This window comes from Trematomus bernacchii, unplaced genomic scaffold, assembly GCF_902827165.1.
Source record: "Trematomus bernacchii unplaced genomic scaffold, fTreBer1.1, whole genome shotgun sequence".
Classification (NCBI taxonomy): domain Eukaryota; kingdom Metazoa; phylum Chordata; class Actinopteri; order Perciformes; family Nototheniidae; genus Trematomus; species Trematomus bernacchii.
The window spans coordinates 100,305-115,047 of NW_022987726.1; the positions used below are offsets into that span (position 1 = coordinate 100,305).

Consider the following 14,743-nt stretch of genomic DNA (forward strand, 5'->3'; position numbering starts at 1 on the left):
TCTAGCCAATCAAACGGCGTGTATGCTGGGAGAGACATACCGTAGGTCATTTCCTCATATTACAAAAAAATGGAGGAGAAATTAGCGGTAGCGAATCAATCACCCGGTGCTTTATGACCAGACCTACCGGGATATAAACCGGAGGAGCCAGGCATGGAGGGAGGTGGCAGAGACAGTGGTAGGTTTTCGCCTGTTTTGGGGAGTTTATATCCAGTTTACTTCGGGCTTTTTGGCTTCGTATGTCGCGGGCGGGAGATTCATGTGATTGGTTGCTCGCAAAAAATCCTCAAGCTTCAGATACGCCCACCTCCAAGATTTTTTTAACGCTGCTGTGTAGACGTTCCGTTACGGCCCCTACACACGGCGGCGTGCGGTGACTCTTCAACGCTTCTGCCCATTCACTTTGAATGGGGTGACGTCATGATTCGCCGAACTGCATTCTGGGAGCAAAGCGTAGCTTTCCTCGCGGTGCTCGCTGCAAAAGTAGAACAATGTTCTACTTTTGAAGCTGAGGCGGAGGCGGCAGCCAATCAAATCCCGCGTATGCAAATCTGACAGTTGAAGCGCTAGCCAATCAAACCGCGTGTATGTTGGGAGAGCCAGACTGCAGTTCATTTCCTCATATGCCAAAAAATGGAGGAGAAAATAATCGTAGCTGTAGGGAATCACCCGGTGCTTTCAGTCCATGTTCACCTACCGGGATACAAACCGGAGGAGCCAGGCATGGAGGGAGGTGGCAGAGACAGTGGGTGAAACTGGTAGGTTTTCGCCTGTTTGGGGAGTTTATATCCAGTGTACTTCGTTTGAATGGACAGCAGGCATAGACAGTATATTTAGCCACCATGCAATGTTGCATAAAATAGCACCATAGACATTAATTAAAAATCGCTTTTTAGACATTAATGTCTATGGTGAGATTCATACACGGGAGCCTTTTTAAAGCCTTTTTACCCCGCTGCAAACAGAAACCCCCCCCCTTCCCATCACAAACTTTACACAGACCCCCCCTTCCAATTATCAACTCCTGTCTTGTTTCCGCAAACTCTTGTGTCCTGCAGCAGCTAAAAGTTTTGCAAGCCCCCGTTCGTTTAGTACCTAAAATAATAGACATCGCTTTTTCGAACCCGACTTTCTGGTCACTTCTTCAATTTTCCAGCCCTTGGGGAGAGACACGGGAGATTCATTGATTGGTTGTTGGTCGCGTTGCTCGCGTAAACTCCCCAAGCTCAAGACACGCCCACCACCAAGCGGCAACGCACGCCGCCGTGTGTAGGCTGCGTTAGTGTCAGGGAATAATTTCCCCTACATGTTTACCTTTCGCCCTCTGACGCAGCTGACCAGCCTTGACCAGCCGTTATCTCCCTTAAGGAGGGGCTGCCCTAGCAAGTTGTTTAGTGGGAATACTGATACAGCATTCCAACTATAAGTTATGCTAATAACATCCAATTATTTTGTCCGTCTTCCATATTCAACATCGCAGAAACTCCGTTCAAACATCAAAACGTTCAGCTCGGTCGGGAATCGATGGCTATTACTTTTATCATTCATAACTTTCATAATTCCAGAGATACATCCCATAATTCATCACATTTTTAACATTTTAACTTTAACATTGCGCAGCTCGTTCAGGCAGTGTGCGTGATGTCACAGCTAGAGGGTAGGAAATCTTGAAATTTGCCTTCATATTTTTTTTTAAAACTGCCATAATTACCAAACCCTACATTCCTGAGACATAAATTTTCATGACAAACGTAGGAAAACATCTCGTAGCTTGAAAAATTACAAATAATTAAGCAAAAGAATTAAACAAAATGCCTCTTGAGGGCATGAAGTGACAAAAACGTTCAACATGTCTCCATTAAAACCCATTGTAATTTCAGGCTGATATTTCCTCACAGCAGCAGCCGCACACCTTTAGTTAAACTGCCAAAAAGGCCACATTATTAACCCGAAAGTACACAAAAATTACACTTCAGATACTCAACTTCCTTGACATGCTTCACGTTTTGAAATTTCACAGATATCTGTTATCGTTCTTCCACCAAACGTTCACATGTAAGAGGTTTATCTCTCATTCAGAACAATGCAAACCTTTGATCTCTTCATAGCTCGTTAGCTCAACTATAAACACCTGTGTAATGGAACACGATGATGTCATCACTCCAACTGACAGCAGTCAGTTCTAACTGTTCATTTCATACTCACACACACACACACTCTCTCTCTCTCTCACAAACTCTCTCTCTCTCTGCCACACCGGTCCATGCCTCAACAGCTCTACGCCAAATCTGAAATCTCACCATATGCCGTTTCCATGGAAACGCATCCCTCGCCATAAAACACGATGTCCCTTTAACTCCTATGAAAATGTTCAAAAAGTGCTCAAAATTCACATGTGTGCTAACAGTCCAGCCGTGAAGACATCTACGAGACAGTTTTGAGATTTCTTCAAATGCCGTTGCCTTGGCAACACAATGCTCGCCATGAAACACGGTTTTCTCATAACTTCAGTGAAAATGCTTCAAACGGCCCAAAACTTCACAGGTTTGGTAACGATGGAGCCATCAACGTATCTAAGCGTATTATGGGGTGTCATCAAATGCTGTTGCTATGGCGACAGCCCACTCGCCATGAAACACGATGTCGCTGTAAGTCCAATGGACACGGTCCAATCATCCCCCAATCTTCACTTGTATATCACCGGTCCATGCCTCAACAGCTCTACGCCAAATTTGAATCTCACCATATGCCGTTTCCATGGAAACGCATCACTCGCCATAAAAGACGATGTCGCTATTACTCCTATGAAAATGTTCAAAAAGTGCTCAAACTTCACAGGTGTGCTAACAGTCCAGCCGTGAAGACATCTACGGGACATGCCGTTGCCATGGCAACACAATGCCCGCCATGAAACACGGTTTTCTCATAACTTCAGTGAAAATGCTCCAAATGGCCCGAAACTTCACAGGTTTAGTAACGATGCAGCCATCAACGCATCTAAGCTTATTATGGGATGTCATCAAATGCCGTTGGCATGGCGACAGATCATTCACCATCAAGTTAGTTCAAAGGTTTGCAGTTCAAATATTCTGCTGCTTTTCCAAGCCTTTTTACTCTCTTTTCTTCTCTCATCACACATTCAAGCCCCCAGTGTTCATGTATCATTTCAATCTAAATTCTTCACTTTCTTCTTACACATTATATTTCAGCATAGCAGTTTAGCGTCAGATTTTTAGCATAAAGCATTCCCACTAGCAATTTCTTTAGGAATTGCATTCTCTAGTTGTTGTTGTTGTTACCAGTTTATGACCGGGCCACTCTCGGTCAGAGATACTTATTGTTGTGGGACACCTGGAACACATCCTTCTCGGGATGTAGATGACCCCGAGCCATAAGCGACAACAAATGTGATTCAGTGTCCTCAGCTGTTTAGTCTATCTATTGAAGAATGTTGATTATTACACTCTGAACTAGTTAAAACCTCGAGCTACAGGAGGGGTCTTCAGAATTGATTGTGGCATCTCAACCGGGTGGTCAACTCGTGGCCCGTGACATGTCTTGTGAATTCTCAGGCCGAAGCTCCAAATAAACCGTCAGTGTTTGCCATCAAAGCTCCAGCTCTCCTCGTGTCTCTCTGAGTCCTGACTCCTATTGCTTCAGAAGTTTCCCCCACAGTTTGTATTAGTAAAGTAGTTCATTATGAATTTACTCCAGGTGTAACTAAAGTCTGATTTAAGAGTTTATTATATTTCACATCATTCATCCAGATCTGTGAAGTAACTAAAGGTATTACATACATGTAGTGGAGTAAAAGTACAGCATTTACCTCTGAACTGTAGTGGAGTAGAAGTACACAGTAGCATACAATGGAAATACTCAAGTAAAGTACAAGTACCTCAACATTGTACTTAAGTACCGTACTTGAGTACATGTACTGTACTTAGTTACTTTACACTTCTGGGTCTCTTCTCAGGGACATCCAATCTCTGTACGCACAAAGAGACGGACTCGTTTCCCTCTCCAATGATACATGAGTTTATAGTTTAACTCCTCCACTACAACTTCAATGCAGCGATGATGAGACACTCCCTGAGTTACATGAGGAGACAGAGCTCAGCAGAGGAGGCGTGACAGAGCTCCTCCCTCACTGTCTCACCTGAGACACACCAGGAAACAGTTTGTTATTCTCCCTCACTGCAGAGAGAGAGACGGACTGAAAAACAGACGATCACATTCACCTTCAGACCAAACTAACAACTTCCTCTGAGTTCAGCTACAGGAGAGAAAAGTGGAAACTACAACCCTGCTGCTTCAACCTGCGGACCCTCCCCCCCCTGAAGGTGAGTCTCCAAACAACACTCAAATGCCCCTTTCACACCGGCGCTTTTTCAGCTCCGGCTCGGAGCCGGAGCCTGAAAAGTACCGGTTTTTCCTGTTCACACCGCAGCGGCTCCGGCTCATAGCTCCGGAATGCGGTTCATATGGAGCTAATTTCCTGCCATAACTCCACAAACAAACTAAACAGGTTTTACAAATGCCTCATGATTCACTAACAAACACAATGTGGTTTGCAAATACAAAACACCATCTACTAATGCATTTAGTTTTGCAAAGAAAAAACGTATCTATCAAATAAACACATACCATTTTTCTAATAAATCATGTTTCAGAGACAAATTCAGCATAGGTTTTACAAGTACACACATTTTTTTTACAACTACAACACTTCTTTTACAAGTACAAAACTTGTTTTTACAACTACAACACTTTTTTTTACAAGTACAAAACATTTTCTTCTCACGGCGGAATATTACTAAAAGTCACGTGACTCACTCACGTGACTTTTGGCAGTAATATTCCGCCGTGGTTGTGCTCATACACACTCACAGGGTGTTTCTCAATCGCGAGTAAAGCTGCTGCAGAGCCACTATTTCAAGCATACTACGTCATCGAGTGCCGCCGAAGTACTGTTCCAATCTCCAGCATACTTGGAAATCTACCGAGCCCGGCGTACTCCGTTTGGAGAAATATCGAGGCTGCACATGAGTAGACTCCGCGGTCTTAAAATCCCCACAATGCTTTGCGCACGGACCAATTTCCCCAAATCTGTGGCGGAAGATGTAAGGTGGGGCCTCTCATATGAAGCACACCTGCACACTTGCTAGCATGTTCCACTCTTTGTTTTCCGAATGCCAGGAAGTATTCTTGCCTCGCTTCTGAAGCAAGATGCTCGGCAGACATGTGCTACCAAGCAAGCGTACTCGCGATTGAGAAACACCCACTCACACATGCTCACTCACACATGCTCCACGGCAGCAGGGGGCGCTACTGAGTCCATTGGGAAGGCGGGAGGTTGAGCAGAGCATGGAACAGCCCTTGCCAGCCTGATGACTGCGGTGTTTCTAGCGATCCAGCGATCTGGGTCAGTGTTATAGTGATAATATTATAAGGTGCATTTAGCGAGCACAACGAAAACAGCCAAGACACATATTGAGCCCAGAAAATGAATGTTCTTAGGGCTGTAAATATAATAAGCCTTTGTCTAAAATGGACAACATTGTATCTAAGAAGATTTAAACTATACAGCGATTCATTCTGCACTTGGTCAATCAGCTGCTCTTCATTTTCTTTCCTGCTATATTCAATGAGTGATACAAATATTTTTTACCGTACGTTCTGAATAAAACTGATACTGTTGGACTCGGTACTAGTTGACTGCTACCAGAAATAAAAGGAAGTACTTTACTGTGTACTTTGTGAGTAATCCTCTGTCAGAGTCCCCTCCATAGTAGCCTACATAATGCATGTTTTCTGCTATCTTTGATGAATGATAAAAATAAAATGTTACCATTAGTTCTTAATGAAATTGATACGGTTTGACTTTGTATTAGTAACCCTACTACTAACAATACATTGAAGTACTTTTACTGTGTATTTTTTGAGAAATACTCTGTCAAAGTCCCCTCCTGTGAACAAAATCAAGCCACTTCTGCTAAGTTTGATGAGGGAATTATTTTTTGTTGCCATTAGTTCTTCGTGAGATTGATCCTGTTGGACTCAGTACTACTGAAACCACCCCCACAAGTACTATGAAGTACTTATTGTGTACTTTTCCAGTAATCCTCTGTCAATGTCCCCTCCTGAGTACAATAATGCATGTTTTTCTTTTGATAAGCGTTAAAAAACATTTCTTCCTGAGAGGATGGTAGACATGATATCAGCAATACTTCCAGTCAGTACTCCGGCAGCAGCATTTTCACACCTTGGAAAGTCTTTAGAGTCTGGCCTGGAATGGATTGCTGGTCACAAATATCCTTCAGCAAAGTAACACACTCTGTCACATGGTTGCCCTCTTATGATGCTGCTGTCTTTTAATATATAATTATTCCTCAGTCACTAGTTAGTTCCTCGCAGATTCTTCAGTCTCATCAGCCTCATCCTTCCATCAGTCCCAGTCAACGCCTCCAGCACACTTCCAGTATCTGACTCCATATGATATTGTCCTGATGCTGTAAGGGTGATGCCCCATGATCACAAAATTACCCCTCTAAAGTCTGAGTGCCAAGGACCTCATATTATGTCTGTCATTAATGTTACATCACCCATTATAACAATTTTCTTTCCTTTTTTCTCTTCTCTTAACTGAATAGTCCTGTCTTTAAGTATAACCCAATGTAAAGTCCTTTTCCTGCACCATTTTAAGGCTTCATAACAGGCATGTTTACTGTATGTGTTTGGAGAAATAACACAATCAATGGCCCAGAATTGTACTTTATAAACTATGAATCTTGTGGTGCTTGAAGAAATACAGACGGGTTAAGCCGGCCAGGTTATATATATATATATATATATATATGTATATATATATATATATATGCCTTTTTTGGAGCCATTTTTTTCAATATTTATTAAAATGTCACTAGTTATTTAAACAAACCACTATCTGAGGATAATACAAGCAACCATAAAACGCCTTTTATCTCGAGAGCCATTGAAGCCCATGAAGAATTTATCCTTCCACAAATCTTTTCAACTGCTGTATTAATAAAGTTGCCACGTGTTTTCAAATTCAAGTTAAGGAACTATCTTTGTAAAACATTACAAATATTCTTCATTTGCAGTATTTTAAAAATGTTCAGAAAGACTGCATCAATTATATGCTATATATATTATATATAAATATATATATATATATATATATATATATAATATCAATATTGTTATTAACTTAACAAAAATTGGATAATTGCCATGGATGTGGTGTTTGATATAGTTGACGTTCAATTTTAACTATTTTAGGCAGAAAAACGTATATTGACGAAACCTTTTTTAATAATTTACTATAATTTAGAAAGGTTTTTGTGAGAAATCATTTCAAAAGTAAACTTATTTTTCATTTTATATTTCAATTTGAAATGTTTGCACACAACATTATTAATTTATACATTTTTATAAACATTTTAAATTATGAATCCATTCATTTTATTGTATTTCCTTGAGGCTGGGGAAGATATCCAGCATGTGGTTCAACATGTAATACAAGTATATGTACAACATGGAAAAGTTTAATAGGAGGATGTGGATTTATTTTCTCTCACCTTGTAATTACACAATCAAACAATCTATAATTTAGCTCTGACCTTCACAAAACATTTTGTTGAATTGGACACATTTTTCCAAGCTCTATTGACAGACATGCAATGACTGGGACTGATGGAAGAATCTGAGAGGAATGAACTAGGAGCAGAGAAATAATCATATTTAAAAGACAGCAGTCCCATAAGAGGCCAACAAGAGTCACAAGGGTGCGTCACTTTGCTGAGGGATATTTGTGACCAGCTATCCAGGCCAGACTCTAAAGACTTTCCAAGGGGTAAAAATGCTGCTGCTGGAGTACTGACTGGAAGTATTGCTGATATCATGTCAACCATCCTCTTAAAGTACTCTGTCCAACAATATCAGTCTCATAAGAAAAGTGTTTTAACGCTTATTCAAAATAGCAGAGAAACATGCATTATTGTACTCAGGAGGGGACATTGACAGAGGATTACTCAAAAAGTACACAGTAAAAGTACTTAATAGTACTTGTGGTACTAGTACTGAGTCCAACAGTGTCAATCTCACGAAGAACTAATGGCAAAAAATATTTTTTTCCCTCATCAAACTTAGCAGAAGTGGCTTGATTTTGTTCTCAGGAGGGGACTTTGACAGAGTATTTCTCAAAAAATACACAGTAAAGTACTTCCTTTTATTTCTGGTAGCAGTCAACTAGTACTGAGTCCAACAGTATCTGTTTTATTCAGAACGTATGGTCTTCTTCTTCGAGTCTGTATCAATCTCAGATGTCGTTCTGCCAGTACAGGCCACAGCTGATGGGGTAGGTTCTGCCAGGTCTTCTGGACTGCACCGTGGGGCATCGGCACATTCCAGTAGGTGGGACATTGTCTGCACTGATCCACAGCTGCACGTGTCTTCTGTGGTGTAGTTCCACACTTTCATCAGTGCTTTGCACCTCCCCTGTTCCACACGCAGTCTATTAAGTGACTTCCAGGTTGTCCAACCAAGGTCGTGGCCACTAGCAAGGCTTTCCGTTGGTGTGATTCCTCTGTCCAGCCATTCAAGAGCTCATGTGTCATGTCTTTGCCATTCATCTTCCCAGATGTTGGTCCTTGCTGCTTGTTTGGTTGTCTGGAGGGGAAGGACTGTCTGCACAAAACTGGCTCTGGATCGGAGCCTGCGTGGGGGTGCGTGGCCATACAAGGGGTGTCTGATGTCTGTCTCCTGTGTTCTCCGTTCATCTTGAGTGATACCCAGTCGTCTGATGTGTGGGGGAGAGATGCCGGCTAGCGCATAGAGGCACGGGACAGGTGTTGTCTTAACGCATCCCGTGATGATGCGGCAGGTGTCATTCAAGGCTGTGTCGACCAGTTTGGTGTGACGTGATCGGCTCCAGCTTGAGCAGGCATACTCTGCTGTAGAGAAACACAGGGCCATGGCAGTTGCACGGATTGTTGGTGGATCTGCGCCCCACTTGGAGTTCACTAGTTTGCGCAGAATGTTGTTGCGGGTGTTGATCTTGGCTTTGGTGTTCTCCAGGTGTTTCTTGAAGGAGAGAGAGAATGTATGGTAAAAAATATTTGTATCACTCATTGAATATAGCAGGAAAGAAAATGAAGAGCAGCTGATTGACCGAGTGCAGAATCACTGTATAGTTTAAATCTCCTTAGTTACAATGTTCTCCATTTTAGACAAAGGCTTATTATATTTACAGCCTTAATAACATTCATTTTCTGGGCTCAATATGTGTCTTGGCTGTTTTCATTTTGATCGCTAAATTCAGATCGCTGGATCGCTAGAAACACCGCTGTCATCAGGCTGGGAAGGGCTGTTCCATGCTCTGCTCAACCTCCCGCCTTCCCAATGGACTCAGTAGTGCCCCCTGCTGCCGTGGAGCATGTGTGAGTGAGCATGTGTGAGTGTGTATGAGCACAACCACGGCGGAATATTACTGCCAAAAGTCACGTGAGTGAGTCACGTGACTTTTGGCAGTAATATATTCCGCCATGAGAAGAACAAGTTTTGTACTTGTAAAAAAAAGTGTTGTAGTTGTAAAAAAAATGTGTGTACTAAAACCTAAGCTGAATTTGTCTCTGAAACATGATTTATTAGAAAAATGGTATGTGTTTATTTGATAGATACGTTTTTTCTTTGCAAAACTAAATGCATTAGTTTGTAGATGGTGTTTTGTATTTGCAAACCACATTGTGTTTGTTAGTGAATCATGAGGCATTTGTAAAACCTGTTTAGTTTGTTTGTGGAGTTATGGCAGGAAATTAGCATAGGTCACTTCCAGCTCCAAAAAATTGTCGGTCTAGAGGCAAGAGCTTCGGAGCTAGAGGCGGCGTCGCTTACGTCTCTCTTACGTCGAGGCGTGCAGGAAACTAAACCCACCTCCCCTGAACATGGGTCGACTGAAGAGTCTCGTCATGCCTGCCTACAAGCAGTAGCGCTGAGCAAAGTGACTAGAAGGCAACCACACACTTATAAAAAAAACACACACTTTATAAAGTCAGGCAACACTAACCAGGCTTCGTGTGATTCTGTTTATTTGTACCTTACTTTGACCATCCGTTCGCTGTTATTGATCATTGTGGAGAGCAGGCAGACGTTTTGTTTGTTATTATAGCAGCTATCGGATGGAATCAATACATGGGCTGCACAGGTTGTCATGTCCGACTATCACAAGTAGAATCATAATGAAAAATACGCCGGTAAAAAGTGCCTGTAGAAAACGGCTTAGCAAGTAGTCAGTTTAGCTTCGGTTGCTATGCTAACATCACCCATGTTATACCAGAGAAACTTTCATAACAGCGTTGTGATGCCAAACAGCGTCAATTCAGACTGACACAGATTCACTTAAGGGGAACTGGGGATATGTATCAGCTGCTTGTGTGACAGTCAGACAGTGAATACTTTAGAGCCGTGTGAGCTAACCCGGAGCTAACGGGAGAATAAACTCCCGTGGAAGAGCAGCCAGCACTGCAGCGGTCGCTAAATGCCGCTGAAACACATTAATAAACAATGAACCACGACACTCTGGAGAAAAGTATAAGGTTGGAGAAGTCGTTATTTAATTTAATCTGGCTTCGTATGATTAAAAGCAACACGATCATCGACCCGACGCAGTCCCCCCCCCCGTTGTTGTTGTTGTGAGCTCCGTTGGGGAGAAAATCAGCGATGTAAACGGTGACGTCATGACGCAGCAGCGGCAGCTGGGCGGTGTGAACAGAGCGGGAGCTGAAAAGGGAAACCGGAGCTGAACCAGAAAAGCTCTAGCTAGGAGCTAGAAAGGGAAAGCGCTGGTGTGAAAGCCGCAAAAGTGAATTTCAGTGAAGTCCGTAGAGGAGGGGGAGGGGAGCCATGACTGACTGTACTTCCTGTCTGCTGTGTTTCAGCTTCACTCAGAGACAACATGGCGTCCAGGTTAGAGCAAGATCTCTGCTGTCCGGTCTGTAAGGAAGTCTTTAGAGATCCTGTTGTTCTGTCCTGTAGCCACAGCTTCTGTAAAGCCTGTCTGCAGACCTGGTGGAGAGAGAGACCATCACGAGAGTGTCCAGTCTGTAAGACAGAATCTTCAAGAAGAAAACCTCCCTGTAACCTGGTGTTGAAGAACACGTGTGAGACCTTCTTACTGGAGAGAGATCAGGGATCTCCTGAGGCTCTCTGCAGTCTGCACTCTAAGAACCTCAGACTCTTCTGTCTGGACCATCAGCAGCCAGTGTGTCTCGTCTGCAGAGATTCAAAAACACACACCAATCACAGAATCAGACCCATCGATGAAGCTGCTCAGGGTCTCAGAGAGGAGCTCCAGAAAGCTCTGCAGCCCTTTCAGGAGAAACTGAAGCTCTTTGAAAAAGTGAAAGTGAAGTTTGATCAAACAGCAGGACACATGAAGGTCCAGGCTCAACACACAGAGACGCAGATTAAGAAGCAGTTTAAGAAGCTTCACCAGTTTCTAGAAGAGGAAGAGGAGGCCAGGATGGCTGCACTGAGGGAGGAAGAGGAGCAGAAGAGGATGACGATGGAGGAGAAGATGGAGGCTGTGAGCAGAGAGATAGCAGCTCTTTCACACACAGTCAGAGACACAGAGGAGGAGCTGAGAGCTGAAGACGTCTCCTTCCTGCACAACTACAAGGCTGCAGTGGAGAGGCTGCAGCGCCCCCTGCTGGAGGATCCACAGCTGCCCTCAGGAGCTCTGATAGACCAGGCCAAACACCTGGGCAACCTCAGCTTCAACATCTGGAGCAAGATGAAGGACATGGTGTCATATTATCCTCTCATCCTGGACCCAAACACTGCTCATCCAGAACTCATCCTGTCTGAAGATCTGACCAGTGTGAGAGCAGGAAGGAGACAGGAACTTCCTGATAATCCAGAGAGGTTTGATAAATACGGCTTTGTCCTGGGCTCTGAAGGCTTTAACTCAGGGACTCACAGCTGGGATGTCCAGGTTACAGACGGTACACTCTGGTTTCTGGGTGTGTTAGCAGAGTCTGTCCAGAGGAAGGGAAGCATGAAGTCTGGATCATGGATGATAGGTTTCTATAAAGGTAAATACTCAGCACGGTCACCATCAGCTCCATCCACTCCTCTCAGCCTGAAGAAGGAGCTCCAGAGGGTCAGAGTGGATCTGGACTGGAACAGAGGAGAGCTGTCGTTCTCTGATCCTGACACTAACACACACATACACACCTTCACACACACTTTCACTGAGAGGGTGTTTCCATTCATTCTCACTGTGGAGGAAGTGAAGATATTACCGCTGAAGGTGTGTGTGACAGTGGATCAGAGCAGGTAGAGATGAACAGGATCATTCACTGACCTCTGCAGCACCTCCTGTCCGCCTGCTCATTCCACACACACACACACACACACACACACACACACACACACACACACACACACACACACACACACACACACACACACACACACACACACACACACACACAGATGATTATCCGGTCAGATGAACAGATAGACAGTTTGTCAGGCAGATTGATCAGTCACTTATAAGTCATTTAAACACTTAATGAGTTAATCAGTACAACATGACTGACACACGGTGCCACTCGCACTCTGAGTGTGTGCGTGTGTGTGTGTGTGTGTGTGTGTGTGTGTGTATTGTTTTCTCTGCCTGTTTATAGCCTGAGGGAAGATAATGTGTCTGTTTGTAGGTATCTTGAATTCTATTAAAACCAGCAGACTTATATTTTTCGTTCTCATTTATGACTGTTTACCTCAAAAATATCCTCCAATGGTTGTGGTGATGGAAAAGTTGACAAAAAAACTATTTTATTGAATGTGTTATACCCTTATGACCCTGACAACACATTTCCACCAATTTATTGCAATTGTGCATGTCCCTGATTGGCCATTAGGTCCATTCAATCAAAGAAAATAGTAAATTATGTGCCATTTTTACCTTTTAAAATACCAATTGTAACACCATTCATTGCCTGAAGCCCATCGGTCCCTATGTATTAATGATTAATACTCAAAAGCAACAACAAAACACACATTAAGGATTCATTTATTCCCCTTTAACCTCTCAACTATACCCTTAAAACACAGCCCTTAAAACACAGCCCTCACATCCAGCGTTTACTCAATGCTGCACACTTTAAGTTGTTGTAATGCACCGAGGCCTACTGTAACATTCAGGGACTTATGAAACAAAAGGTTCGGCCCCTGAATGGCCCAGTGTCAAGGATTACTTCTCAGACAAATTCTCCAGCAACAAAGCCTCCATTGTGCCCCGTCCGGACCCTCGAATTAGCAGCAGGGGCGACTGCACGCTCAACTGCACTCTCTGAAGATTTACCCCAAATGCTGCCCTTTTTAAATGTCCACAAGAATAAAATGAGAAAGATTAAATATATATAAACATGGATCTAAAAAATGAATCCAATTGATATCTCTCTAGGGGGTCTAAATAGATTAAAATAGATGGAAATTAAAGTGTGCATAATCTATTTAACACTGGGTTTAATCTAAAACATGGATTATGTGACATCTGTCAAAAAAAGGGGCAATTGTGTCACTCTTTTTTAGCTTGTGAAATGCATTTTTTAACGCCCTTGTTTGATTGTTAGAACCAAGTTATTTTTATTTCCTTTTTTACTTTGAAGGGGTTTTTGACTTTCTCTAATGGCCTTCACTTTAAACCCAGGGGACTCAGTTTAATCTGCCTCTGTTAAAGAAGGAAATATGGAATGCAGAGGAGGACTTCCGGATGTGACTTTCAAAATAAAATCCCTTTTGACAAACAGTGCCCAGAAGTCTCAAATGGACTGCAACTCAATGGGAATGTGATATCCTATTGTCAAATAAAGTATGTTAACTAAACTACAGTAGATTTCATTCTTTGACTCTGATATGTTTTGCTAAGCGGAAAGGTTGTACATTTTTGAAAATCTAGATATGTTTTTTATCACATATTTACTGCTAAAATAATTTAAATTTGAAGAAAAAAGTATACTATCATAAAGCAATATCTTCATAAAGACATGTTGAGAGACTTTAAAAATCCTTTACAGCGAGGAAGTGTGATTTAATACACATTTTAGCATCCTTTTCATTCAAATCGGACTTATTTTGGACAATTGTACAGATGTGTTTGCAGTAGCTGTAGCTTGAAACGTACCATTGGTTGGTCTGAATGAAAATTAAATGTAACCCAAACCTTAATTTATAAATGTATTATTTTTCCAGGCTTCCCTTTACTCTTGTCTCTGCACCATTCATGAAATCGAGTCATAACATTTAAGGGTGAATGCAAACATTGCACTTAAAAAAGTGCATTCACATGACTTTAAAACGTAGCTTTTATATGTAGTAATGCACACTAGCACACATACAAGTGCACAAACACACTGCTACACATCCTACAATTAACTGTCCTGTCTTTTAAAACATATTGTGACTTTTGTCATATATCTTGTTATGACAGTCTGCCATTGCTATTATGCAGCCATTTCGGCTTTTATCTTGAAAGGACACGAACCACGCTCTTGGTGTAAACGCTTCTAACTCGTTCTAGCTTGACTTCATTTTACAAACCCACATTCATTGGGGGTTCAGTATTGGGAGGAGGAGGAAGAAAAAGCCTCATCCTGATTCTCCACACTTTAGTTGCGTATCGCGCTGCAGATCCGGCTGGATGTGTGTGTCGCACTGGATC

At 42.4% G+C, this 14,743-nt stretch overlaps 1 protein-coding gene across 1 annotated transcript; it reads left to right on the forward strand.

The window, feature by feature from the left end:
* The first annotated feature begins 4,175 nt into the window (after window positions 1-4,175).
* On the forward strand, window positions 4,176-13,885 carry LOC117493939 (nuclear factor 7, brain-like). Its single transcript, XM_034144536.1, has 2 exons — window positions 4,176-4,340; window positions 10,956-13,885. The coding sequence occupies exon 2, from the start codon at window positions 10,973-10,975 to the stop codon at window positions 12,356-12,358; it is 1,386 nt and encodes a 461-aa protein (XP_034000427.1). The 5' UTR covers window positions 4,176-4,340; window positions 10,956-10,972; the 3' UTR covers window positions 12,359-13,885.
* Window positions 13,886-14,743: the final 858 nt, after the last annotated feature.